This window comes from Oryzias latipes, chromosome 12, assembly GCF_002234675.1.
Source record: "Oryzias latipes chromosome 12, ASM223467v1".
Taxonomy (NCBI): Eukaryota; Metazoa; Chordata; class Actinopteri; order Beloniformes; family Adrianichthyidae; genus Oryzias; species Oryzias latipes.
The window spans coordinates 27,795,424-27,820,952 of NC_019870.2; the positions used below are offsets into that span (position 1 = coordinate 27,795,424).

The window sequence follows — 25,529 nt, forward strand, 5'->3', positions numbered from 1 at the left end:
TGAGTTTGACACATGTGGCCTAACCCTAACCTTAACCCAAACCCCCGCCCTAACCCTAATTTACCCTGACTCTAATTTACCCTAACTTACCCTAACCCTCACCCTAACTAACCCTGGCCCTAACTAACCCTAAGCCTAACTAACACTAACCCTAACTAACTTTAACCCTTGTGCTATCTTAGATAACCCCCCCCCCCCTTCCATTGACGCGTTCTCCCTACCATGACAAAGGTGGATAAAGGTGGAAAGATTTCATGTAATCCATGGACACCAGTGAAGATCACAAATCATTGAAGAAAAAAGGTTCAGAGCACTGTTTAGTGGGTCTAGATGACCCAACTCGCAATGTTAAAGTGCCTAGGATAGCACAAGGGTTAACCCACCTCACCTGACCACCCGTCTAAATGGGCTGAAAGGCAAGAGGAGTCACAAACTTCATGAAATTCACATTTATGAAAGCAGTGATGATTTTCTCTGTTATAAGAAAACAGAAATAATGAAGGGAAAACCAAAAATATTCAAGAATTGTAATCGTTTATGTTCTGGATTTGAAAAGGTACAAAGATTGGATCAAATGACTACAATCTATCAATAAAAACTCATAAAAAGACACATTTACACGGTATTAAAACTGCACAACATAAAAAACAACAAACCGATAAACAGACCAAAGTGAGACAGAAAATGAAAAAGAAAGTTTCTATTGAACTATTGAGGCTTTTACTGAGAAATCATAACAACAATAATTGTTTTCCATCCTAAACTTTTAGATTTAGCAACTGTTTCTGTTCCAACAGCAGATAAGACTTTCAGGAAGCGTTCATAATTCAGCTTTGACAGCAGAATATTTCTGAGGATTTTAGTTTCATCTTATAACCGGGCCTCTAGTTCTAAATGTGGAAATCTGACTCCATAGTGATGCATCTGTTACCAACAGTCGCAATATTGCAAAAGTTTGTATTTTTATTGGTTTTTACTTAAACTTTTTTGTGTTTGTGCCTTTACCACACCAACTCTTTGTGGTTTGTGGATCCGTTTCTATAATAAAATCTTTAGAGGAAATCATTTTTTTAGCTTTTAGAAAATATTTGTCATGAATTTTTCTAAAGTGAAACCTTTAGAGAATTAGGACAAATTGGAAAGTGGGAAACATTTCAGCAACTGCTGTGTTGTTGCTCGGTGAAGAGAGCCTCTGGAAAAAGTCCCTTTTTCAGCAGGCCTCCTCCTCAGCACCGCTTCTTCTCCTGCTGCGCGTGCGTGCGTCACCGTGCGTGCGTGCGACCTTTGCCCTGCGCCTCCTCGGGACGCAGAGCTGGCTTCTCCTTCCTCTCCAAACCTCATCCGCACAAAGAATGAGGGTCGATGTGTCGCTCTCGTGGCATGCCCGACCTCGTTCACAGAAAGAATGAGAGTCATCTTGGCATGGACGGGACGAGAGGCGACGGGTCACGGGGGCCCCCTGGGGCCGGCGCCGTGCTGCCTGGACGGGGATCCTCCTCAGGAGCGTCCAGGGATGAGCAGAAACGCGCTCATCCTGATCACCAGGATGACTATTTCCACCAAGGAAGCTCTGCGGCTTCTGAGCAGCGGGACCGGAACCGGATCAGCGCTCGGGGAGGCTGATCTCAGGAACCCAGTCGTTCAGGCGGCGGCTCTCCTCGCAGAACAGGTGCAGCTTCTCCAGAGCCGGCTCCTCCCAGGACCCGTCAGCGGGGTTCTGTTCAGACAGGACAGCAGGCATGAGTCACTCACGCGTGTCTCTCAACAACCTCTCAGGCGGTTCCTGACCAACCAAACTTCCACGCTCGCGCGTGAGCTGCACGTACCGTGATGAGGACGCAGTGCGCGTCTTCCAGCTCCTCCGACTTGTCTCCGACAATGTCTGCCAGACGCTGCATGTCGCTCACTCTGACGATGCTGATGTCGTTGTCGAAGCAGAAAGACTGGATGAGAGTGAAGTGGATCTGCAGAGCGATGTCACACTGGAACTGCTCGTCCATGGCCAGCACACAGAAGGACACGCTGTCCGGGTCTCTGTGGACAGGAAACAGTCAGCTGCTGGACCCCCCAAAGCTCATGGAGGCTCTGAGCTCGTTACTCACTCAGTCATGATCTTGGCGCTCTCGTACACTCCAGCAGTAAGCCGGCCTTCACTCTGGGCGCACAGCAGCGCCTCCTTCAGGGCTCTTCCGGGGAACTGCATGTTTGGGATTCCTGATCTGGGAGTCTGGAGGACCAGAGCGAGGATTCTGGTCTGCCTGCTTTTATATCGCAGAGCCGGCACGTGCTCAGCCCCTGATTGGCAGTCTAGCTTAATGGGCCTCCCCCACCCTACCCCCCTCCTTTGGGGCACGTGCCATTAGAGAGGTTTGGGGTGAAGGATCAGAAAAAGAAGCTGTCTGACTTTTCAGTCCCTGTTTTCAGCGCGTCTCCATCACTGTCAATGCTGACACTGGCTTAAAACTAGAGATGCAACAATTCATCAGGATTTGGTTCAAACTTTGAATTTTGGGTCACAGTTTTGTTTTGATTCGAAATGTGAAAATAAAAAAAAATTGAAAATTCTTTTTTTTTATATTTGCCGTAATAAGCACGTTTGGAAAAAAAACTTAAGTTGGTTTATAAGCCTGATGTAATTTGATAAAAACAATAAATGATAAATCTTTCCTAAATGTATAGCAGTATTTTTGAAACTTTAAAGCAGGGATCTGCAACCTTTACTTCAAAAAAAAAAAACAGACCAAAAGCCAACAGGAGCAGCAAAGTTCCTTAAACTTTATTTAAGTTCTTGTAGCAATTAAACCACCTAACATTTAAAGATTTATCAAAATGCTACATTATTTTATTTCTATAGCATTTTTTCAGCTTATTTTACTTTTGACAAAAGCATATACAAATTCCTTTCGAAACAAAATTCACCTTAAAGAAGAGATAAATAATAAAATAATAATAAAATAAATCAAAGATAAGAATATCTGCTTTTAGCAAAAAAAAACAAAAAAAAACACAAGAGCTTGAACCTTTGACCAAAGCTTTGCTCTATTATCTAACATGCTAAATATCTATAGAGGACTAAACTTTATTTTCTAAAGAAGACCAAAACTGCAAACCAATTTTTTATTGAAAGCATTTTTCTTCAAAGCCGAAGAGGCACAAAGGACGGATGAAGGAGCTGCCCAGTGCTGCAGACCCCTATTTAAACACAAATGCAAGGATTCACTTTATGATTCTGTATTGTGGTGTTAAAATAGGATTGTGGCATCACTCCTGAAAAGACATGCAGTCGTTTTAAAACGCAAACCCAAAGAGCTGCAGGGTTGTCCTGCAGTGCAGACCACAGGAAGCTGCTTTCAGACTGAAGAAACGTTCTGGAGAAGCTTCTGCAGGAGACATCAGCCTGAACTCTGACCTCAAGCTGAGTCTGAAGGGTCAGCAACCTGTTTGACAACATCAGATTGTTGTATAGTATGAGGTTCCGTTTGTGCCAAAAATATCAAAATGTGTTTTTGCGTCCACTGTTATGTCTTTGGTCCATTGTCTATGTCTACTGATCGTGTTTTTGCGTCCACTGTGTATGTTTTGGGTCCATTGTCTATGTCTATTGAACGAGTTCATTGAACATTGGTTCATGTCTATAATGTCCTACTAAGCAATATTTTCTGCATGCCCATGCTTCTTGGTTATTACTTTGTGATGTATATGCTTGCTTTATGCCTAAAACTTTGCATTTGTCTTTGTCATTGTCCTTACCCCATGTCGTCTCACTACGGCGTCAGGAAGATCCTTAGCGACCGTTGGAAGTGTCGTTAGTTGTCGTTTCCCCATGTCGTGTCCTTAGATCTTGTTGTATTTCAAATTTTGCCAAAGTTGTCAGAAAAGTCCTTTGTTAGTACGGTCGGTAAATTGTAAATTGTAAATTGTAAATTGTGGTAAATTGTAAACGAACGAAACACGTTTAAAAAAACCAAACTTTATTGATATTCCTGCAAACAGGGGGTGCAAGCGTATAACGGTTTCATGTTCCCGTTTTAAGTTATTTAGTTTTATACCATGGTCCGGTTGAATACTCGATTCTGATTGGCTGCTGAGTTTGCATTAAAACCTGATAACCCCACGGTGAAAAAAGAAGTTCGGTCAGCTAGCTTAAATGTTCTGTATCACTGCGCCGGCTTCTTTAAAACAACCTTTTGCTTCATCATCTGGACAAAAACAAGCGGTAAGCGATTAACTTTCCCTCTGAATTGATGCTTTATTCAACCCATCGGGACGATCAGTATATATATATCGCCGAATCTTGACTGCAGCAGTGGTGCTGCGCGACGTGGACTATATGTTACGATGCGCTGCATCACGTAACATATAGTACGCTTTTTGTGAGAAAAGTGATCCAAATCGGAAAAAAAAAACAAGAATTAAGGACTAAAACCTGGTTAGTATGTATTGCTTTTGTAAGTGACCATGGTTTAAGCGGATTAATGGCCTTCGAAATGAGCAGTTATTACTTTTTAACAGACTTCGCAGAGGACGGTTCAGGCTTACAGGGCGTGCGTTAAAAAGTAATAACCGCACACTTCGTCGACCATTAAACCTTACTTACGTTATTTAGAGTATGACTTCAATTAAATCTGGTGAAGAAACTATTATTTAAAAGTCTTGGAAAATAACGGATGTTTATCCAACATGTTGTTATAAATCTGATGGATAAACGAGGAGCAGAAGCGCCCAAAAGAGCATCATAGTGGTACCGAGAGCGCCACCTCATGGTCAAATAAATACATATCAGATTGAAAAGAAAAGATCAAAATCCAGTGAAAGATTTTGGCCCGTCTGCTCCTCGTTTATCCACCCGATTTGTGACAACATGTTTGATAAAGACCAGGTAGCTTTAAAAGACTTAAATAGTAGTTTCATCTCCAGATTTAATTGAAGCTAGACTCTAAATAACTTGAAACAATTGGCAAGAGTCGCTTCGGGAACGGGAAAGCGTTGTACGCATGCGCCCCCCCCCCTCTTTCTGGCAATGCGCGTTTGAGGGAATGTCGTCAATAAAGTTCATCTTAAAAAATGTGTCATGGTTAACCCTAGCGCCGGCTTTAATAAACGTTTCTTTTTTTCGTTCCGTTGTAGAACAGGAAACAATTTACCGGCCGTACAAAGGACTTTTCTGACGACTTTGGCAAAATTTGAAATACAACAAGATCTAACGACAACTACTGTCGTAGCTAACGACAGTAGCAAACGTCGTAGCGACAGTACCAACGGCTTTTTTCTATATGTGCATTTATAACGTTTGTTCACCCTAACTTGGTTTGTATATGAGCATCTAAAAAAAAAAAAAAAAGCAGGTACACACATTGTTAAAAATATTACTGTTTATTGATTTTTTCGGTCTTATATGTGTGTTTGATATTAACAATTGTTTATTGTGCAAGTGACTGTCAATTTCTGTAAATTGAAAAATGTACAATAAAGTTTGTTGAAATTTTTTTTTTATAAAACATTGACGTTGTAAGCGAAATTAAAACTTGTAGGATGTAAGGCAAATATGAATATGGTTATAAAAATATAAAAGAAAAAAAAAGACAGTAGCAACGGTTGCTAATGATGACAAAGTGAGAAGACGGGGGGTATAACAAAGACAAATGCAAAGTTTTACACATAACGCATGAACCGATGTTCAATGAACTCGGTCAGAAGACATAGACAGTGGACACAAAAACCGATTTTTGGCACAAACGGAACCTCATAGTATAGAGGCTGCACAGAAAAAGGTGTTACATAAGATAAACAGATGAAATGAGGTTCACAGAATTCTTATTGTCTTGCCAAAAGTTTTTTAGAGAAGCACAAAAAGTCATTTCTTTTGTTACTCCTGCTTTGTGTGTGTGACCGTGTGTGTGACTGTGTGTGTGTGACCGTGTGTGTGTGACTGTGTGTGTGTGTCCGTGTGTGACCGTGTGTGTGTGTGTGTGTGTGTGTGACCGTGTGTGTGACCCTGTGTGTGTGACCCTGTGTGTGACCGTATGTGACTGTGTGTGACCGTGTGTGTGACCCTGTGTGTGTGATCCTGTGTGTGACCGTATGTGACTGTGTGTGTGACTGTGTGTGACCGTGTGTGTGTGACTGTGTGTGTGTGTCCGTATGTGACTGTGTGTGTGACTGTGTGTGACCGTGTGTGTGTGACCGTGGGTGTGATCGTGTGTGTGTGACTGTGTGTGACCCTGTGTGTGACTGTGTGTGACCGTGTGTGTGTGACCGTGGGTGTGATCGTGTGTGTGACTGTGTGTGACCCTGTGTGTGACTGTGTGTGACCGTGTGTGTGTGACCGTGTGTGACCGTGTGTGTGACCGTGTGTGTGTGACTGTGTGTGTGTGTCCGTATGTGACTGTGTGTGTGACTGTGTGTGACCGTGTGTGTGACCGTGGGTGTGATCGTGTGTGTGTGACTGTGTGTGACCCTGTGTGTGACCGTATGTGACTGTGTGTGTGACTGTGTGTGACCGTGGGTGTGATCGTGTGTGTGTGACTGTGTGTGACCCTGTGTGTGACCGTATGTGACTGTGTGTGTGACTGTGTGTGACCGTGTGTGTGACTGTGTGTGACCGTGTGTGTGTGACCGTGGGTGTGACCGTGTTTGTGTGACCGTGTGTGTGTGACCGTGTGTGACCGTGTGTGTGACTGTGTGTGTGTGACCGTGGGTGTGACTGTGTGTGATCGTGTGTGTGTGACCGTGTGTGTGACTGTGTGTGATCGTGTGTGTGTGTCACTGAGTTTAGGAAAATGTAATCACTCAATGCGTTTTTAAATTCATCCCACAATGAAGCAAATAAACCAAAACAACAACATTTATAGAAAAACTTTATTTTTTGCTGATATTTACATTTTGGGCATTTTTTACAGAAAAATAAAAACGTGAACTAAAAGAAACTGATTTGATGATTGAAATTCATCTGAAAATGAACCATAAAGAGAAGTAAAAAGGCCGCTTCACCCTCCCACGTTTGAATGGTTCAGACATCAGAAGATCAACTCAGCTGCTGTTGATGCAGCCAAGAACACAACTATGAACACTGAGGGGAAACTCCGCCAAGTCCAGAACAGAAAAACGTTCAGATTCGGAGTCTGCAGCTTCAGCCTCGATGAAGAAGATCTGCCTTCTGATTCAGAATGAGAAAACCAAAGTCTGTTTCTTTTGTGGCGCTCGTGTCTGCACACGCTGTTTTTAAAGGAAAGGTTCATTCATGAGGTCGAACTTTCGGGGGCTCGTGCACACTTCCCCAAACCCACTGGGTGTGGCGTGGACTTTATTTTAATCTGCTATAATTTCACAGCACGTTTTCTGCTCAAATCAGGAAGTGGCACGCGCCACCGCTTTGCATGCGTAAAGATTGTCCCCACTTCAGACGCGTGGCAGGCTCCCCACCTCTCCCCTCTCCCCTCTTTATCTGTCTCCATGGTAACTTAAAGGCACCATTTCTTAAACGTACCATCAACGACCTGCTGCGCGTGCGCGGCTCTTAAAAACAAGATCTGAGTGCTCCTTCTCTTTATGTGTGTTGTTTCAACAACAAACATCTTCAGTCAGAACCGGGTTTGGTTCTGCTTGGCCTCGGGCCGCACAGACGCAGCTTTGAGCACCAACACCTGTCGCGCGCTGTCGGGAGGAGGGAGGAAGAAGGGGGGGGGGGGGGGGTCGCCTGGCAGATGTGCAGCAGCAACAATAGATGGGATCGATTTGCGCCACGCGCCGGCTCGTCAGAGTTCATACACGTCCTTCCGGATCTTTGCAAATCAAAAAGTTTCAGCGGCGCCATCGGAGTCTGTGCGCGCGAGCAACTCAGTTTGCTCAACGACGCAGAGACCAGAGTTGCTGTTGTGACATAAACTCGCGGCATTCTTGTTTCACGCATGTTTGTTTGCACCTCAAACCGGAAAAAGGTGTCACCTGTGTGGGCGCGTGGCGTCTTTGTGTATTTGCAAACTCTGAACCGTAATCTGCGGGTTTTTGCATTCAAATGGAATCAAAACTCAGACAGCAGAGTGGCGAACGTGGAGACTCGTAGACAAAAGCCGTGTCAGCCCCCAGGGGTCGAGGTCGACCCGGGTTTAGGAGAGTGGGCTGTAGAGGGAGGGGGGGGTCCTCTCATAGCGACAGTTCTCCATCTGCCGTTTGCAGAACAATGCTGTTGATTTAATCGTCCCCAACCTGCGTGCCTGCCTGCCCCCCCCCCCCCCCCCCCGCAGAACTCAGTGTATGTTGAAGTATTGCGCAAATAAAACATCATTAATATAGTATTTTATAGATTTTATAGGCTTTTTCCCATCAGCAACAGCTGCGCGCGCGTGCCCCAAGTTTGGAACATTTGAAGGAGGTGGATAACGCAACACGAGTGCCATATGTTAACTGCTTTTCTTCTGCGGAAAAACACCAGTTGTGCGCAAAAAACTTCTGCAAAGTCGAGAAGCCGGAATGGATCAGTGTGCAGAAAACAGAACCCAAAGTTTAGGTGACTTCAAAACACAGAAGCTGTACCACCCAGAAAAAATAAATACAAGTTCGGATCTGGACAGCTGACGGGACACGTGGTCTGCATGGACCAGCAACATTGCGCACAGTTCTGGCACGCGCTGACCACTTTGCATTTGTATGGAGAACCCTGATAATAGAGGGGCCTCTGTGCGCACAATGAGGCGGCTTTATGGCCTGTTTGCAGCCCACAGATGGCATCATCCACCTGCGCTTTCTCTATGCTGCGGGGGTGGGGTTGGGGTGGGGGTTGAGCACTCACTTTCTCCACTTTACACGCTCAAAACCCCCATTTTTATATGGGACTGCAGGATGCTTCGACGGTTTTATTACCAAGGTAATAAGTTGGAAATGATTTAAACAAACCTTTTAGAAAATAGGCATAAAAAGTGACACAGCGATGGTCATGCATGCTTTATGCGTAATTAAAGTGCAACATTCACTTAAGCAGCGACGTTGAGCAACTTTTAAATGTTGTGAGGAGCAAAGCTTAAAGAGTCTGGATAGGACCATGCCCAAAGTTCCATGAAACAGTTTGTTTTAATGAAGCTATTTTCAAGCAAGTCTGCCTCGAGCGTGCGTGCGTGCGTGAAGGGGGGGGGGGGGGTTCCTGGCAACACGACCCCCATCAATCTGCCACGAGCCAGAACTTGACAATAGCATTATCATACCAAAACACCATTCATCCGGAGCCAATCAGCGCGCAGCGCTTTCAGAGCCCCGCACGAGCACCGCGCTATAAAAGCCCCGCAGCTCTGCGTTCAGGACTCACTGCTCTCTCGGACTAAACTCTCAGACCCGAATCCTTCACACTTGTCCCGCTGCGGAATAGCGTCGCTGTTTCCACCATGACTTTCGAGGAGGTTCCGATCCAGAAGCCCACTGAGCGCGCACAGTGCGCCGGCAAAGCGTTGGAGGAGGTTCTGGAGACCGCCAAAGACAACGAGTCCCTCACTGTCGGTGTGTACGAGAGCGCCAAAGTGATGAACCTGTAAGTATGACGCTCCTGCGCCAACTGTCACCTCACCCGAGAGCTGGCGTGGAGTCTCACGTGCCCGTTGTTTCCACAGAGACCCGGACAGCGTGTCCTTCTGCGTGCTGGCCATGGACGAGCAGTTCCAGTGTGACATCGCTCTGCAGATCCACTTCACTCTCATCCAGTCTTTCTGCTTCGACAACGACATCAGCATCGTCAGGGTGAGCGACATGCAGCGTCTGGCAGACATTGTCGGAGACAAGGCGGAGGAGCTGGAAGACGCGCACTGCGTCCTCATCACGGTACGTGCAGCTGACGCGCGAGCGTGGAAGTTTGGTTGGTCAGGAACCGCCTGAGAGGTTGTTGAGAGACACGCGTGAGTGACTCATGCCTGCTGTCCTGTCTGAACAGAACCCCGCTGACGGGTCCTGGGAGGAGCCGGCTCTGGAGAAGCTGCACCTGTTCTGCGAGGAGAGCCGCCGCCTGAACGACTGGGTTCCTGAGATCAGCCTCCCCGAGCGCTGATCCGGTTCCGGTCCCGCTGCTCAGAAGCCGCAGAGCTTCCTTGGTGGAAATAGTCATCCTGGTGAGCAGGATGAGCGCGTTTCTGCTCATCCCTGGACGCTCCTGAGGAGGATCCCCGTCCAGGCAGCACGGCGCCGGCCCCAGGGGGCCCCCGTGACCCGTCGCCTCTCGTCCCGTCCATGCCAAGATGACTCTCATTCTTTCTGTGAACGAGGTCGGGCATGCCACGAGAGCGACACATCGACCCTCATTCTTTGTGCGGATGAGGTTTGGAGAGGAAGGAGAAGCCAGCTCTGCGTCCCGAGGAGGCGCAGGGCAAAGGTGGCACGCACGCACGGTGACGCACGCACGCGCAGCAGGAGAAGAAGCGGTGCTGAGGAGGAGGCCTGCTGAAAAAGGGACTTTTTCCAGAGGCTCTCTTCACCGAGCAACAACACAGCAGTTGCTGAAATGTTTCCCACTTTCCAATTTGTCCTAATTCTCTAAAGGTTTCACTTTAGAAAAATTCATGACAAATATTTTCTAAAAGCTAAAAAAAAAAGAAAGTTCTTCCTCTAAAGGTTTCACTTCAGAGGAAGAGGCAGATGTTTAAATGATGCGGATTAGTTGAAGATAAAGTCTTGATGAAAACGTTCAATTTGTTTTTGAACTTGTTGGAAAAAAGCTGGAAACAAACGTTCATGTTTTAGACTTTAGATGTAGAGAAAAAGACCTTCAATAAAAATGAGAACTAAGATTTTTTCGTTTTGTCTTTTTTGTTTTTTAAACTGTCAAGTTTAAAGCTTGAGCTGGGTGGGGGAGGGGGGGGGGGGGACAAAAGCTTACCAGCCATTAGCTCACAAAAGTGTGTGTGTGTGTCGGGGTCCCCCTCCCCGCCTCATCTGCATGTGTATGGAGGCGTTCACAATGGCGGGGGGCGGCCCAGCCTGTCACCTCCAGAGGTCCACACACAGCCCCCATTGTCCGGCCTGCAGATGTCTGTGGGGCCACGCCGCACCATCTGCCACTTCATTCAAGGTGGGTGGGGGGGGTGGGCCCGGATGGAGGGGGGCCTCCTGAGTATCATCTGCTGTCCTGCCAGCTGCTGTCGGGACGGCGTCGACACACAGACGGTGAAAACTTTCAGCCACAAACACTCATCAGCTCTGTTTGGGTAGGGGGGAGCCGGAGGGGGGGGGGTTGTTTGTTCACTTTCTAAACAACAAAGTGTCTTTAAGAGAGAAGCAAACCAAAAATTATAGATCATTTTCTACATTTTTGTTTGGCGCTTCTGTGAAAAAAAACAAAAATCAGACAAAGACAGAAAAAGTCTGCATCCACTTTATTTCATCAGGCACTTTCAGGAAGGGGGGGTGAATGGGGGCAGCCTTAGGAGGAACCATTGGACCGATGGCTCTGCCAGAAACTGACTGTGACACTGGAAGTTCAGGGTCTAGCTAAGGTCTGATCTTTGATTTGTGGTCCAAACAGCTTTTTAGAACGCTGAACCCGCTGCACACGGAAGTTTCTGTTTGGGTTTCTTTCTGACCCAAACTCCACTTTTGGAGGAACATCGCGGTTCAGGGTCTCCTCTCCACCAACGAGCCTCTGCAGGTTGCAGCGCCCTGAAGCTACGCTCACATCGCCCTCGGCAACCACCGCTTCCAATCAAAGGCCTTTGGAAAGGTGCGTCCACAGCGGCCGCATCGACTCGCAAGCAAGTCTACGTAAACACACGTCAACCCGTAGTTCGGGTTTTTGCGTTTTTTTGTCCGGTTGCAGGCTCCACCCACCCACTAAAGGGGCGCTCAATGATTGGTTGAACTTCTTGGCTGCTAAAACGCGACACCGCTGAAATGCGATGGAGACGGATTTGGTAGTGACGTGTGGGCGGAGTCTTTTCAAAACACGGAAGTGCACGATCACAAAGAATGTTTGCACTTTTTCTGCCGGCCGGAACTCTCCGACACCAAGTCTTTCGGAATAAAGCTATGAAAGAAAAAGCCGGGGAGCCAGACTTCAACGTTTCACGTCAAGCTTCATCCCACTGTAGGAGGCGGACGAGCGCTAGCACGAAACCGCATTTAGCGCGTTCTTGAACGCCCGCGTCGACTGTCGTTGATGTTTACTCACTTTCAACGAAAAGTCTCTGTTAATGTACGTTAACCCGAGTTTTGGGCTTTTGCATCCATACTCAAGTTTTTACGAGCGTTTTTTTTGGCTCTACGTACAAAATGCACGGTCACTGAATGCGCGATAAAGTCAGACCAGGTCCAACTTTGACCAAGCAAGACTCAAACGTGGTCGTGACATGTGGATGGCGTCCCTGTTAAATCACGGGGAAGTGCCAACCGTTTGAAAATTGCTCAGATTCATGACAATTGACCTACTTGGGACATTTTGCACCAAGCCTCTTCCACCTGTAGGTGGCGGAAGAGCGCTAGTACACGGTCGAAACAGTAGAAGCCCCTCCCTGTGTGTCCAGTGTGAACACCTCTGTCTGATGCGGGTTCTTGAGCGTCAAACGGCCGTGAGCGCATAGCTTGAAGTTCCACCGCTAGGAGATCACACAGAACTTAGAGGTGTGTCGGAGGCCCCTGTAGGCCCGGAGCCCCTCCCTCTTGGGGTCCCTCACCATCCCGCGGACCACGGGCGGACAGTCGCAGCCTCTCCTCTTCTGGGAGCGGTGCAGCAGGATCCGGTACACCCCGGTGACGGGGCTCCGGCTGTCCGTCAGCTGGTTGTTCTGAAGGTGCTCGGAGGTGAAGCCCAGCTCCTGCAGCGAGCTCCTCACCTCCTCGTGAAGCTCCGCCTCCACGCTGCTGCTGCGCTCCGAGTCCAGGAGGCGCTGCAAAGCGTTGGTCGGCTCCGGAGGCACCAACGACCAGGGAAACTCCACAGGCAGGAGCCAATCACAGCCCAGCATCTGGTCGATGGCGTAGCGCTCAGCGGGGGCCGGCTTCAGGATGCCCCGGATGAGCCTCTGGCAGGGGCCGGGCACCCAGGGGGGCAGAGTGTAGTTGCCCTCGATGATGCAGCGTCGCAGCTTCCCCATAGTTTCGGCGCGAAACGGCATGGTGCCCGTCACCATGAAGAAAAGCAGCACCCCCATGGCCCACACGTCCACGGGGGGGCCCAGGTAGGACTCGTCCCTGAAGAGCTCCGGGGCCGCGTAGGGGGGGGAGCCGCAGAAGGTGTCCAGGGCGAGGTTGCGGTTGGACACTCGGGTGCTGAATCCAAAGTCGGCCACCTTGACGGCGCCGCTGCTGGTGAAGAGGACGTTCTCGGCCTTCAGGTCCCGGTGGATGATGCTGAGGTTGTGCTGCACAGGAGACACGGCAGACGGTCAGAACAGGGGCAGCGCGGGCTCGAACCCGCGGCTTTTGAGCAAAACAGCTTCATTTAATCACACCCCCTTTGTGTTTTCAGATGCAGAAATGCTGCTTCGGGTCTTCCAGATGGACCCACTTTTTTTTTTTTTTTTTTTTAGGTATAAAGCACAGAGGAGCCTGTTGACGGTAACTTCAAAACAAGAATCATGATCCTCTCACTGCCGTGCTTCACAGCTGTCAGATGAGGCTACGGCTACAAGGCGGGGCTTAAGGCCAACAATTCCAGAGAACATGATCCACACGAGTTATGTTTTGTTCAGAAAACCATTTTGTGAAACCAAAGCTGACCACTTAAAAAAGAACAGTATTATTGTTTAACTGGCTGCTAGTTGAATCTTTGATTTTTGTTCAAATTCTTGTTTTTACGTTCAAGTCCCTGGCAGTTACTGCTCCCCTTTACCTCTCTAGGGGGTTTTCCTGTTTCTCTTTCTTTATTCTAGAATCTTCCTCCATTTTCTGCTGCTTAACTCCTCCTAAAATTGTTCATCTGTTTTATCCATTCAGCTATTCAAATGTTCAGCTCTTTCAGCTTTTTCCAGCTGTGACTTTTGGTTCATTCAAATCCTTGAACTTTTCAAGATATTCCAGGATTTTTGCCTCCATTGAAATCCATGGGGAATCCTTGGTGCAGACGCTCGCTGGTTCGATACCTGGCGCTAAAAGTTTCAGAAAACTTTTGTGTTATTGTGATGTTTTCACTTTATTTATGGTCAACTTTGATCATTTCTTTTTGCCAACCCTTTAAGTTTCATTTTCATTCAACCCTTTTCATCTCCTTCTACTTTGATTTTAAATTTCCCCCTGAAGTCCCTGCGTTCTTTGGACCAGCGTGTGCTGCCGGCTCCCAGGACCAAATGCAGGTTCCGAGGGGAGGGGGCGTTCGCTGCGCTGCCTCCTAAACTCTGGAACAAGTTGCCAGCGGCTGTTGGTTTAAAGCTAAACTGCCTCAGTTTCTGACTAGCTCACCTTATATCAGGCTTTTAATTTTTGAACAGTTATATTTTTATCATTGTGTTCTTCATTTTCGTCTGATTGTTTTGATTATTTTAGTATTTATTTATTGATGTATTACTGAGTACAGCACGTCGGGCCTCCTTGAATGGTGCTCTATAAATGAAGGAATGAGTGAGAAGCTATAATACATTTACATATTTGTGTTCCAAACAAACGGTGGAGAGTTTGTAGGCGTTGGTCAATAAAATAACTTTTAAGAAGTTAAAAAGAGAAAAAGGTCCAAGGTCCAGGTTAGTGTCGTCTCTCACTGAGCTCACACCGCCTGGATTTGATCACAGATCTTTCTGAATGAACTATGAGTGATCTTTAAATGTCTGAAGATGTCCCACCATTTAAATATCCCACCCTCTGATGGGTGGAACTTTAAAAAAAGCACATACCAGTGTTCTCAGAAGAGTAAATGGTAAATGCTGGATACTAGTGAAGCACCTTTCTGCCTTCCTTGAAGGTCCAAAGTGCTTTACATTCACACACTGATGGCGGCTCCGCTGCTGAACACCGGCGCCAACATTCCACCAGAGGCAAGGTGGGGTTCAGTGTCTTGCCCAAGGACACTTCGACACATGGGCGGGCAAGGAGGGAATCGTACCTGACGACCGCCCAACCGCTGGCCCACGGCCGCCCTAGTGACAGAGTATTCTCTGGTTTGTCATCAGTTGAAAAAAGCTGTCTTGATGTGCTGTGGATCAGAAATGCAGCATCTCTGAGGCTTAACGTTAACTAACTCCACATTTGCCCAAGAGCGGACGTCTCCACCACTGGTTCTGATCCAGATGAGCGTAATTCTCAGAAAAATAACTTCTCTTCTCTTCTCACTTCTTCACTTAAACATTCTCCATGTACAAACATTGCAAAAGCCTCATATCTCTGTTCAGTAAGACATGATTTAGTTTCACGGATCGTCATGGACTAGACAGGAACGGCTCCAAAACGTCTTTCTTTGGAAATTGTCCAGATCTCCTGAGATGTTCAAAATTTTATTTTTTATATTTTATAAAACAGAAAACTTTGGGTTCAAACCTAATTGTTCTGCTGTCAGAACCAGATTTCTGAACCCCCACTTCTTTAATTTCTAAAATATATTTCCTCTTTGCAAAATTAATCTAGAAAACAATTTTGAAGCTTTTCTCCAGAAAAACGACTTTTGCTAGAAACATTTCAAAATAAACCTGATTTAAAAAAATGTATTCAGAATTATGCTAAATGTATTTTTCTCTGGGTCATTAAAAAGACTGACTCATCACAAAGCATGATGGGAAAAAAGCTAATAGCCAACCATGTATTTGATGGCGGAGAGGACCTGGGCGAAGGTGACCTTGCTGGTGTTGTCGCACAGTTTGCCTTCACTGCAGATGCGGTTGTGCAGGTCTCCCCCGCCGGCGTACTCCAGCACCAGGTAGAGGCGGCTCGGCGTCTCCACCACCTCGTACAGACGGACGATGTTGGGATGCTGCAGGGCCTCCATGCTGTTGATCTCCCTGGAGAGCAGGCGCTGGGCCTGAGCGTCCAGCCTCATCCTGTCCAGGATCTTCAGGGCTACCTTGTCTGCCAGAGGGGGGAGAGGGAGGAGTCATGCAGCAGCCGTGATCTCCTGGGTGAAACGGCTCAAAAAGCACCGATGCAAATGTTCCCATGTAAAGGTCCATCTATGCTTTATGGCAGGGGTCGGGAACCTATGGCTCGCGAGCCAAATATGGCTCTTTTGATGGTCACATGTGGCTCGCAGACAAATCTTTAATTATACTTTTTTTTTTTTCATTAGACCAGTCCTTCTCGGGCGCGATGCGATGCCAGAGGCGTGCAGTAGTAGCGTAGCTTGGAGAGAAAAATCTGCGCCAGCATTATCAGTTTACTATTATCTATTATTTCACAAAGTTTGTACCAGCCGGAAACCTGTGAATTGCCGTGCCTAAAACTGCGCGTTCCCGTCTCTGAGAAAGAGCGCCCAGTTGCGAGGACGGGAGGTGTGAGGAAGAAAGCAGAGGGTGGGGGGGTTGTGGGGACCGGCAGCAGGTGAATCGCGCAGGGATTATAAAAACGTAAAACCCGCTGCCCGTCACTCACTGCAGCGTGTGAGTGTGTGTTTGGCTCTGAGTCTGCATGTGAGCAGTCTTTGTCACATCTACAGAACATTCAGACCTACGATCACGTTTAAAGTCTCAACGCCTGCATGAAGCTGAAACTCACCACGGATAAACCAGACTAGACAATCAGCAAAACTACCACGAGAAATACTCATCATTTCTTAGCAACAGCATAACAATGTTATTAAAAATAATCCACACACTTATTGTACTTTAAAAATGTTGAAATTACATCAAATACACGCATTTTATTTGTATATTTAGTTTTAAACATATCGTTGCGGTCAGAGTTGCACTGGGTGGCTGTTGGGCCGCGTTAAAAGTTCTGGGGTTCATTGAACGCATCAAGCAGAGATCTGATTGGCTCTCAGTTCTGTCGCTCAGCCTGTTGTTAGGTAATTTGGACCAATGGGGTGCAGCTATGGGCCGAATAAGGGAAATGGGAGGGCTGGAGCGGGAGCAGGGGAATATAAAGTTGGGAGAAGCGCTCTCGTCTCGGCGGGAGAGATTCAGGAGTTGCTGAATTTATTGTACGCCGTTTGTTGCGGTCTACAGTAACCAGAATAAAGAACCCTAAAAGAGGTTAAGTCTCCGTGCCTCAGTGTGGGAAAGAGACGCTACATTAATGTATGGCTCTTTCGAAATTACATTTCAAAATATGTGGCGTTTATGGCTCTCTTGGCCAAAAAGGTTCCCGACCCCTGCTTTATGGTTATAAGATTTATGGTCACACTGGTCTAAAACTTCTCTTAAAGCCTTCAGCTGATCCAAAATGCTAAAGCTTGAACAAAAGTTGGTAGAAGATCAGGTTTCATTAATTTGAACTTTTCACTGGCTGCCAGCTATAAATAGAAAGACAAATAAAGAAGTTTAAACAGAAAAGGGTTGCAGTCAGCAGGATTACTGCTTGGCCCTGAAGTTCCAGAGCTGGAATGGGAAGCAGAGCCTGCAGCTGTCAGACTCCTCTCTCTGTTTAAGTTTGAGAGGCACAAGACTTTTTTTTTAACTGTTTTGAGCCGAGGTCAACACCGACAATTGAAAATGTAACCAGAGAGGCTCTGTGTCACCAGGACCACACGTGTGTTTTTTGTAATAGTTGCGGCTCTAAGAGTTTGCGGTTGAGGCTGCGATTCTTAAAAGCTGCGGTAAATTTCAGTATTAATTTTCTCCAAAAGGCTCGTTTCCCCCCCAGTTTCTAAAAATGAAATTTTATGTGACCTCACAACAAAACAATGATATTCATTTTTAAGCAGTGATTTATTTTCATACATCAACAACTGTAAATTTTAAACAGTGATGAAAGTCAGGCAAGGAAAAAATCCCTGAACTTTTCTTTGAGCGATATGGCGGGCGGGGAGCAAAATTTTTGAAAAAATACATGGTCTTAGATGACTTCTGGTCCATTCTGGCAGCTAGTTATTCACTTCTTAATCAAGAAACTAAGACTAATTGGAGCATCATGATTTGTCATTCAAGCCCCTAGTTTGACTTACCATTAAAGGACTTGCTGGTCCTAAAAAAGAATTTGGATAATTGCTAAAAGTAACACAATCCTAAAATCTAAGCGTTTCCTTAAAGCTGCAAAACAAACAATTGCTAAAATATAGTAACATCTAAGCCCCAAATGGCAAAAACAACATCAGTAACTATGAAATTCTATGAAAGTACCTCATTTAGTTGAACGATTTCTGCTTTAGAAAAACTGTTTTCTCAAACTATAATTACATCAAAATATGGGATCTGCTTTAAATTATCTTTCTATAACATAATACATCAATTCATTAACACCAATACTTAGTAATCTGGGAAATATCAAAACAAACATACAAACAAAATTAAACATTCTTTTTAAGGGAGTGTGGGTCCAAACCACCAAATACTTATAATTATAATTAATGTCAATAATGTTTTTGAGCAAAACCAAACTAAATCATGGTAATTAGGAAATACAAATAAATTAGAGAGAGAAATGTTTTCAAATGTTTCAGTTTTGATCAATCTGGTCGGTTATTCTGCAGTCAGATCAAAAAAAACTACAAGGGGGGGTTCTCCTGGTCAATGGGTCACTGATCAAAGAAATAGAGAAGAAGATCCCAGACCAGATTTAACAAACTACTACAAAACGGTACATACAAACCATTCACAGACTTAACATAAATGGCAATTTCAAACAATGTCTAAGTATGTTTTATACCATGGTCAGTTACAAAAGCAATACATATTAACCAGTTTTTAGTCCTTAATTTTTGTTTTTTTCCCGATTTGGATCGCTTTTCTCACAAAAAGCGGACCATATGTTACGTGATGCGGCGTCCGCGTCGCCCAGCACCACCGCTGCAGTCAAGATTCGGCCATATATATATGCTGATCGTCCTGATGGGTTGAATAAAGCATCAGTTCAGAGAGGAAGTTCATTTCTCATCCGAAAGCAACTAAAACGTTCCGTCATTGGTCAATTAGGCCGGGAAGACGAAGACAAGATAGAGAAAGCGATCCACAGAGAAATATAGAAAATAAAGCAAAAATTCGCCGATTTCAGACATTTTTTTCATCCGGAAAAGCAATTTGTCCGTAGAGATCAGGTCTTTATTTCCCGGAAGATACGATCGGTTTCCTTAAAAACCCGAATATCCGGGAATTCCCGGAAGACTTTCATCACTGTTAAACAATTCCCAAAAATCACAAGATGCTTGATAACTTTTAAACAAAAGGGCAACATTACTTTAATCAGTTAAATTGTAACTGGAGAAAAAATACTAACACGCTGAGGTTTCATTAACTTTTTTGTCTGAATCAAAAATGTTTTCAATAATTTTTGGATAGAAAATTGTTTTTCATTGAGCTTTAGTTAAAAGTAAATCCAGACATTATTAGAAAGCAGCTGTTTGAGTCTGAAAGAGGACTCGGACCAAACTCTGGAATCTCTGGTTGTTAAGGATTCCTGTGTTCTCCAAACTATTTACTGCTGATTTCATCAGGAAGATGTTAGAACAGACTGCTGGTTGTTTGTGTTTGTTGTGTTTTGTGACACTTAACAGTAGCACAAAGATGGGGTCACATCAACCCAATGAATCATGGGAGATGTTATGAAAAATTGAGTCAGTAGCTGTGTCTACATGGACAAAGGTAATCGTAATGAACACCTGGAAAAGAAAGAAAAATGCGTCATGTAAACACGGCGTTCGGAATAGTCTGCCCCGATCAGACTCGTTCGGATCAAAATTCTTTCAGATCGAAGTAGGTGGGTAATGCTGACCGTTGATCATGTAAACAGTTGATTCCGATCGTGTGTCACTACTGCTCTGGTTTTACGTCACGCATAGACGGTGTTCTGCTCTAGAGAAAGCTTTGAAGTGCAAACAGGACCGACCGGCTGCTCCGCGCGACTGAACCGTGTCTGTGAGTTCAGCAGCCGGACTTACAGCTTTGTGTTTGCGGGCAGGGGATGGGGGGGTTTGTCTCTGGGTGAGCTGCCGGACTCATGAGAACCGTGTCTCCCGATAGAACCGTCTCGGACCGTCAGCTCACACAGCGGCTTTGGGGCGGTGTGTGAGCTTAAAGCAGAAATGTCGCTCAGTTCTTAGAAACCGTTCAAACAATCACGTGGATTTGTGTTTCCAGTCGTGTCCCGACAAAATAAAGGCTGATGTTATTCCCACATATTTACGTGCAGCCAAGATGCAGAGTGCGGCATTTCCCGCATGGATTTATGTTCTTCCAAGGCTAAATGTTGTTAGCGCGTGTTAGCCTTCAACTAATCCAGTGGTTCCCAAACTTTTTCTGCAGGGCCCCCCTTTCTGAAGATTAGAATATTTACGAGCCCCCCCACACTGACACAAACATACAAATCCTTTGTTTCTAAACTGCACCGCGCCCCCCCTGCAATACTGGAGGCCCCCTGTGGGGGGCGCGCCCCCCCACGTTGGGAACCACTGAACTAACCCTTCTTCCAGCTCCGTTCCACCACAAAAAAAAGCACTGACCACAGGGATTAAAACTAAAATGATGAGCGAACCGGTGCTTCATAGTAACCATAACAACAATAAAAGCATGTTTAGAAGATCCTCTCGTATTTTACTGAGCTGCCACATTTGTTTACAGTGGAACTCATTTCCTCCTCTGGTATTTTAGAGAGTTCTGCGCATGTCCAAATGAGTTACTCCGACTGAAAGTGTGGCGCAGGTAAAGGTTTGTTATAATAAAAAAAGTTACACGGTTGAATTTGAATCCAATCTTTGATCCAATCAAGATAATCTGCAGATGTAATGACGGCTACTGATGGGGACAGACTGGCGTCTCTTATCTTCATTGTTTTGTGCACTTTTTCCACGGATCCTGAGGGAAGCTCCACCACTAAACATGATGTTTATCTGATATTTTTGTTGGAACTGAGACACTTTCTGAGCCATGTCGGCACCAGTAGGTGAGGACGTTAACCACGTCTGACTGATTAGAGCAGGGGTGGGCAATTCCAGGCCTCGAGGGCCGGTGTGTCTGCATGATTTCCAGATAGTCTTGCCCCACTCATGGCTGATTACCTGGTTCAGGTGTGTCCAGCCAATTAGAACATGCCAGAGCAGGGTATGCTGGAAAACATGCAGGAATGCGGCCCTCAGTGCCCACCTCTGGATTAGACAGATGACGTGAATGATTAAGCCTCCGAGAATGATTGACAGTTCAAGAGGTCCAACTTTTTCCTAAATGAGAGCGATTGGCCAAAGCTGCTGCAAAACTGCGGAACAGTCATTCTTATCAAAGTGTCTAAAATAGAAATTAAATAAACCCTGAAAACAGTCATATTCCTAACTACTCAGTGTTAAACCTGGGCCTGTTCGGATCAACACACAGCTGATATGCTGCCAATGGAAACTGTTTTTACGCCACTTAGAAGAAACTGAATAATTTCCCACTGATGTACTGTGGCACACTGGCTGAAAAACACTGACTTGGAGTTCAGGAAGGCCTGGCTGACCTTCAGCCACGCCTTCAGTTCAGCTGCCAAAGGCTTAGAGTGCTGAGGTCATTTTAAACCCTCCAGTTTAGGGACAAAGGAAGAGCCTGCTGAAAAACAGCTGAAAAACAGCATAGTGGCTAAAACCTTTCTGATAAAGCTGGGTGGGGTTGTTTTCCACACCTCACTTCCTGTTGACTTTCCTTCATTTGTTCTCTTTCTGACACCTACAATTAAGATAATCTGTCTTAATTGAAATGATGTGAATCGGTTGGTTTATAACAATCAGTTAAAGTATTTTTTTGTTCTATATAGTGTTTTTGAGACAGCTTGATGTTTTTTTATTTGATTGATGCCACCTAAAAATCATCTGAACCGACGCATCTTTTTTGAACACGTCTTTGTTTCTATTTTTTGAAATCAGAAACACGTCAGTTTTATGGCGCTTTCACACTGAAAAACTCAGACTTGGGCTTAGAAGAGCAAAAATAAATAAATAAATCTGCAAAAATTCATTTTAACTTCTGGCTTTTAGCAATTTATCATTTAAATGAAAGACGATTTAAAAAAGATTTTAAGACCGTAAGTACAAAGAAAATACTTGAGAATAATTTAGCAAACACACATGGAAGACCCTAAATAGTGTAAGAATATGACATAATAATAAACAAGAGTGAAGCATTTATATGAAAAAACCCTTATTCATTATTATTGTTGTTCTGAATGTTTCTAATCAATAGTCTGATTAGAAACTGCTCTGTTTTCCAACTACTCCAGAGCGAAATTATTTTAAACCACTTCCAGCACAAATCCAATGACCTTTACTCAATCCGACTGCAACCTACAAGTAATTTGTAGTCTTTGTCAAAAATCACAAGTATTTGTTGTATTTATCACAAACACAACTGTCATCACCTTCACACAGTAACAACAAGCTGCTGTTCATGATTGTTGGTAAATGGACATGGCTTTAAAAATGGTTTCATCTGAACTGTGGCTCCTCGGCACACCGATCACCTCGGGGTGGAGCCAACAACTGTTTGCTCCACAAGGATTTCCACTGACCCGTCTCAACCATCTTTCATGTCTTCATGTCTTAAAGTCACTTCTCCATTCATTTGTAATTTGCCATTTTCAGTTAAACGATTCATGACCAGTTCATGACTTTATGACACAACCTGGAAATGCTTGTTTAGCGACAGGAAGTCAATTTAATGCTTTTATAAGACCTTATTTCAGTTCTATTAAACAGAAGACCTCTGATCTGCAGCCACTACATTCTTCAGTGGGATTACCGGTCGTCTGCTTTCACATTGGGGGAAAAAACAAAGAGGGTTCTTGCAAATACCAACAAGAACCCTGGTCTGTCTATGTTTCAGCTGTTTGGTTCAGGTAGACTTTCACACCTCCCCAAAACAAAGTGTGAGGCATGAACTGCGGTCTGTCCTGTGATGAAGACACATGTCAATGACAATCAACAACAATTAACGTGGCCTACTATGACCATCGTCCATCGTGATGGGTGACTGACATCCCGATGGAGAGACACCATCGTGATGCCACGCTCGAGTCGACACCATAAGACGCGGTTACATGTGCAAAATATATTGATAAGGATTATTGGTCGGATTAGAATCCAACCGTGTAGATGGGCCCAGAAAAACTTTTTCAGATTATAAAAAACATTCACATGGGTCACACTTTCGGTCGGAATAAATCATTCGCACATGCGCAGTAGTGTTTTTTAAAAAACGGAAGAGAAACTTACAAAATACATAGATACGTCAGCTCGGCATTATACAGGATGATCTCCAAAACGTGCTTTTATTAATGTTACGGCTATTATGAAGCGCCTTTTCGCTCATCATTTTAATTTTAATCCGTGTGGCCAGTGCTTTTTCTTTTGAAAAACGGAGCCGGAAGCCAGGATTAGCAGTATGCTAACACGGGCTAACAACATTAGCATGAACATAAAATCCATGCGGGAAAAGCTGCAATCTGCATCCTGGCTGCACGTAAATATGTGGTAATAACATCAGCCTTTATTTTGTCGGAACACAACTGGAACCACAAATCCACGTGATTGTTTGAACGGTTTCTAAGGACTGAGCGGCCTTTCTGCTTCGAAGCTTACACACTGCGTTAGCTAGCGCTCCGAGCTCTGCCCCGACACACACTTTTACCGGGAGACCAAGTTCTCCTAAATTCTGGTTGCTCGTTCACGTAGAGCTGCGGGACGGATTACAGTCCTAAGTCTCCCACACGTAACAAAGCATCCTTACTTCCCCTTAAACACAAAACTGTAAGTCCGTCTGCTCTGCCAGAGACACGGTCGCTCGCTCCACCGGTCTAATCAAACGCAGGAGCGGACCACTTCTTTTCTATTTGGTTTATTTTATTTTTGTTAAAGTCACTTCCCTCAGTTCAGACTGGATCATCGCAGATGAGTCATTATTTGGGAAATAAAATAAATAAAGTAATAAAGTAAAATGACGAATAGCAATTATATATATAAGAACGAAAAATTAAAAATACCCCCCCCCCCCCCCCCTTCGAAATCATCGTCCATCCCGATGGTTGACTGCAAACATAGTCAACTGCCAATTTAGGGGACATCGCCCAACCCTAAACTGGAATAATGTTGGGGAAAACAAATCTACTGTGTAGCTCAAACAGGTATGCTTTGTGAGGCCAGAATGTGGATATGACTTTTGTTTTGTTTTTATACTCTACGGATCAGAAACAAATTGAAATGAAATCAAAAAAATATCTGCAATGCCATTGGTGAAGAATGACACCTTTGACCTTTCCACACTCTTCTAGGATGTTCCAGCAGAGGAACGCCAAACATGTCAGATGAACGTGACCTTCTTGGCTTTATAGGAGTTGAAACCTTACATCCTCCTGGAGAACTCTTGACGTTATGTGGCACATACACAGCTGTGGGTGTGAGATGACGCATCTACCTCGAGTCAGCGCGTGGAAAGCCAGCTTGACCCTGGAGAAGGTCCCATAGCCGATCTCTCCACGGACCTTGTAGAAGCCGACCCTGCGGCCTATGATCAGCTCCTTGATGGTCTTCTCATCCTTGCACATGTCTGCAGTGAGCTTCTGCAGGGGAGTGAGGGGCGGCTCGGGGCTGGCCTCCTCGTCCTCCGGGCTGCAGTCGGAGCTGTCCGTCAGGCTGTACAGGCTGTGGCTCAGCCTCACGCCGGTCACCTGGTATTGGCCCCCAGGCATTTTCTGCAGGAGGGGAGTCCGAAGAGCAACAACTCGCTCTGTGAGCCGGAGTATTTTGTGAAGAGTTTACACACTTTTTTCTAGGTTGTTTAAACTCCAAACAGGACAGAAGAATAGAAATGAGGAACACAAGCTCTTGAAATGCTGCTTACCGAGTGTCCGAACTGCTCCTGTAGGTCAAAACACGGCTGCTCGGTCCATCGTAATCAATCCACGGATCAGAAATGCCGGCTTGTCCCAACAAAAGGGTTCACCCTCACGATGAGGTTACATCAAAGCCATCTTACTCTGCAACTCCTCCTCCTCCGACACTGCTGGCCAAACACGAGGGAGACAGGTGAGGAGGGGCCGTCAGTCAGGTGGACGGCGAGTGCGGACGTCTCAGGCCACACCCCCTCACCTTTTCAACCTCTGAATGAGATGAAGGTGAACAAGGTGTTGTGATTTCTAACCCGTTTTGCTGCAGATCATCATCGTCATTGAATGACCGACATGCAGAAAGCAGCAGTGGATGAACACTGAAGACACTGAGCGCACCTGCGCGGTGGAGCGTGTGACCACCTTTTGACTTGGAAACAGCTGAGCTCCTGGCTTTCACGAAGATGAAACGTTATGCAACCACATTACGCAATGTTCCCATAGAGATTTACGCTCTGCGCCTTTGGGCGCTGGCTGAGCAGCGCAGATAAACAGATTAAAGAATCAGCACCTCGGCCGGCACGGACTCTCCATTCAGGTGGGGAGCAGCCATGAAGCAGCCATGAGAAAACATGAAGCACTGCCTGCTGACATCGACCAAACGTCTGAGGCCTTAGACCTGTTCAAAACCAAACGAGAATCCC

At 45.5% G+C, this 25,529-nt stretch overlaps 3 protein-coding genes across 3 annotated transcripts; 1 reads left to right on the plus strand and 2 right to left on the minus strand.

Annotated features, from left to right (window-relative positions):
- Positions 1–1,065: 1,065 nt before the first annotated feature.
- LOC101155619 (growth arrest and DNA damage-inducible protein GADD45 gamma-like) lies at positions 1,066–2,977 on the minus strand. Its single transcript, XM_004075136.4, has 3 exons — positions 2,103–2,977; positions 1,827–2,034; positions 1,066–1,717 (listed from the first exon to the last, which is right to left on the minus strand). The coding sequence occupies exons 1-3, from the start codon at positions 2,201–2,203 to the stop codon at positions 1,604–1,606; spliced, it is 423 nt and encodes a 140-aa protein (XP_004075184.1). The 5' UTR covers positions 2,204–2,977; the 3' UTR covers positions 1,066–1,603.
- Positions 2,978–9,170: 6,193 nt separating this feature from the next.
- Positions 9,171–10,763, plus strand: LOC101174118 (growth arrest and DNA damage-inducible protein GADD45 gamma-like). Its single transcript, XM_004075126.4, has 3 exons — positions 9,171–9,517; positions 9,597–9,804; positions 9,914–10,763. Exons 1-3 carry the CDS (start codon positions 9,375–9,377, stop codon positions 10,025–10,027), a joined length of 465 nt encoding a protein of 154 aa, XP_004075174.1. The 5' UTR covers positions 9,171–9,374; the 3' UTR covers positions 10,028–10,763.
- Positions 10,764–11,331: 568 nt separating this feature from the next.
- LOC101156106 (serine/threonine-protein kinase NIM1-like) lies at positions 11,332–25,393 on the minus strand. Its single transcript, XM_004075138.3, has 5 exons — positions 25,088–25,393; positions 24,840–24,998; positions 24,414–24,690; positions 15,689–15,957; positions 11,332–13,328 (listed from the first exon to the last, which is right to left on the minus strand). The coding sequence occupies exons 3-5, from the start codon at positions 24,685–24,687 to the stop codon at positions 12,564–12,566; spliced, it is 1,308 nt and encodes a 435-aa protein (XP_004075186.1). The 5' UTR covers positions 24,688–24,690; positions 24,840–24,998; positions 25,088–25,393; the 3' UTR covers positions 11,332–12,563.
- Between the last annotated feature and the right edge of the window lie 136 nt (positions 25,394–25,529).

Coding starts and splice junctions, on each gene's coding strand:
- LOC101155619 (XM_004075136.4), bottom strand. CDS start 2,203: ATGCAGTTCCCCGGAAGAGCCCTGAAGGAGGCGCTGCTGTGCGCCCAG. Junction 2,035..2,102: donor AGCGCCAAGATCATGACTGA/GTGAGTAACGAG, acceptor TCCTGTCCACAG/AGACCCGGACAGCGTGTCCT. Junction 1,718..1,826: donor CGCACTGCGTCCTCATCACG/GTACGTGCAGCT, acceptor CTGTCTGAACAG/AACCCCGCTGACGGGTCCTG.
- LOC101174118 (XM_004075126.4), top strand. CDS start 9,375: ATGACTTTCGAGGAGGTTCCGATCCAGAAGCCCACTGAGCGCGCACAG. Junction 9,518..9,596: donor AGCGCCAAAGTGATGAACCT/GTAAGTATGACG, acceptor TTGTTTCCACAG/AGACCCGGACAGCGTGTCCT. Junction 9,805..9,913: donor CGCACTGCGTCCTCATCACG/GTACGTGCAGCT, acceptor CTGTCTGAACAG/AACCCCGCTGACGGGTCCTG.
- LOC101156106 (XM_004075138.3), bottom strand. CDS start 24,687: ATGCCTGGGGGCCAATACCAGGTGACCGGCGTGAGGCTGAGCCACAGC. Junction 15,958..24,413: donor TTTCCACGCGCTGACTCGAG/GTAGATGCGTCA, acceptor CCCCTCTGGCAG/ACAAGGTAGCCCTGAAGATC. Junction 13,329..15,688: donor TCTCCGCCATCAAATACATG/GTTGGCTATTAG, acceptor TCTCCTGTGCAG/CACAACCTCAGCATCATCCA.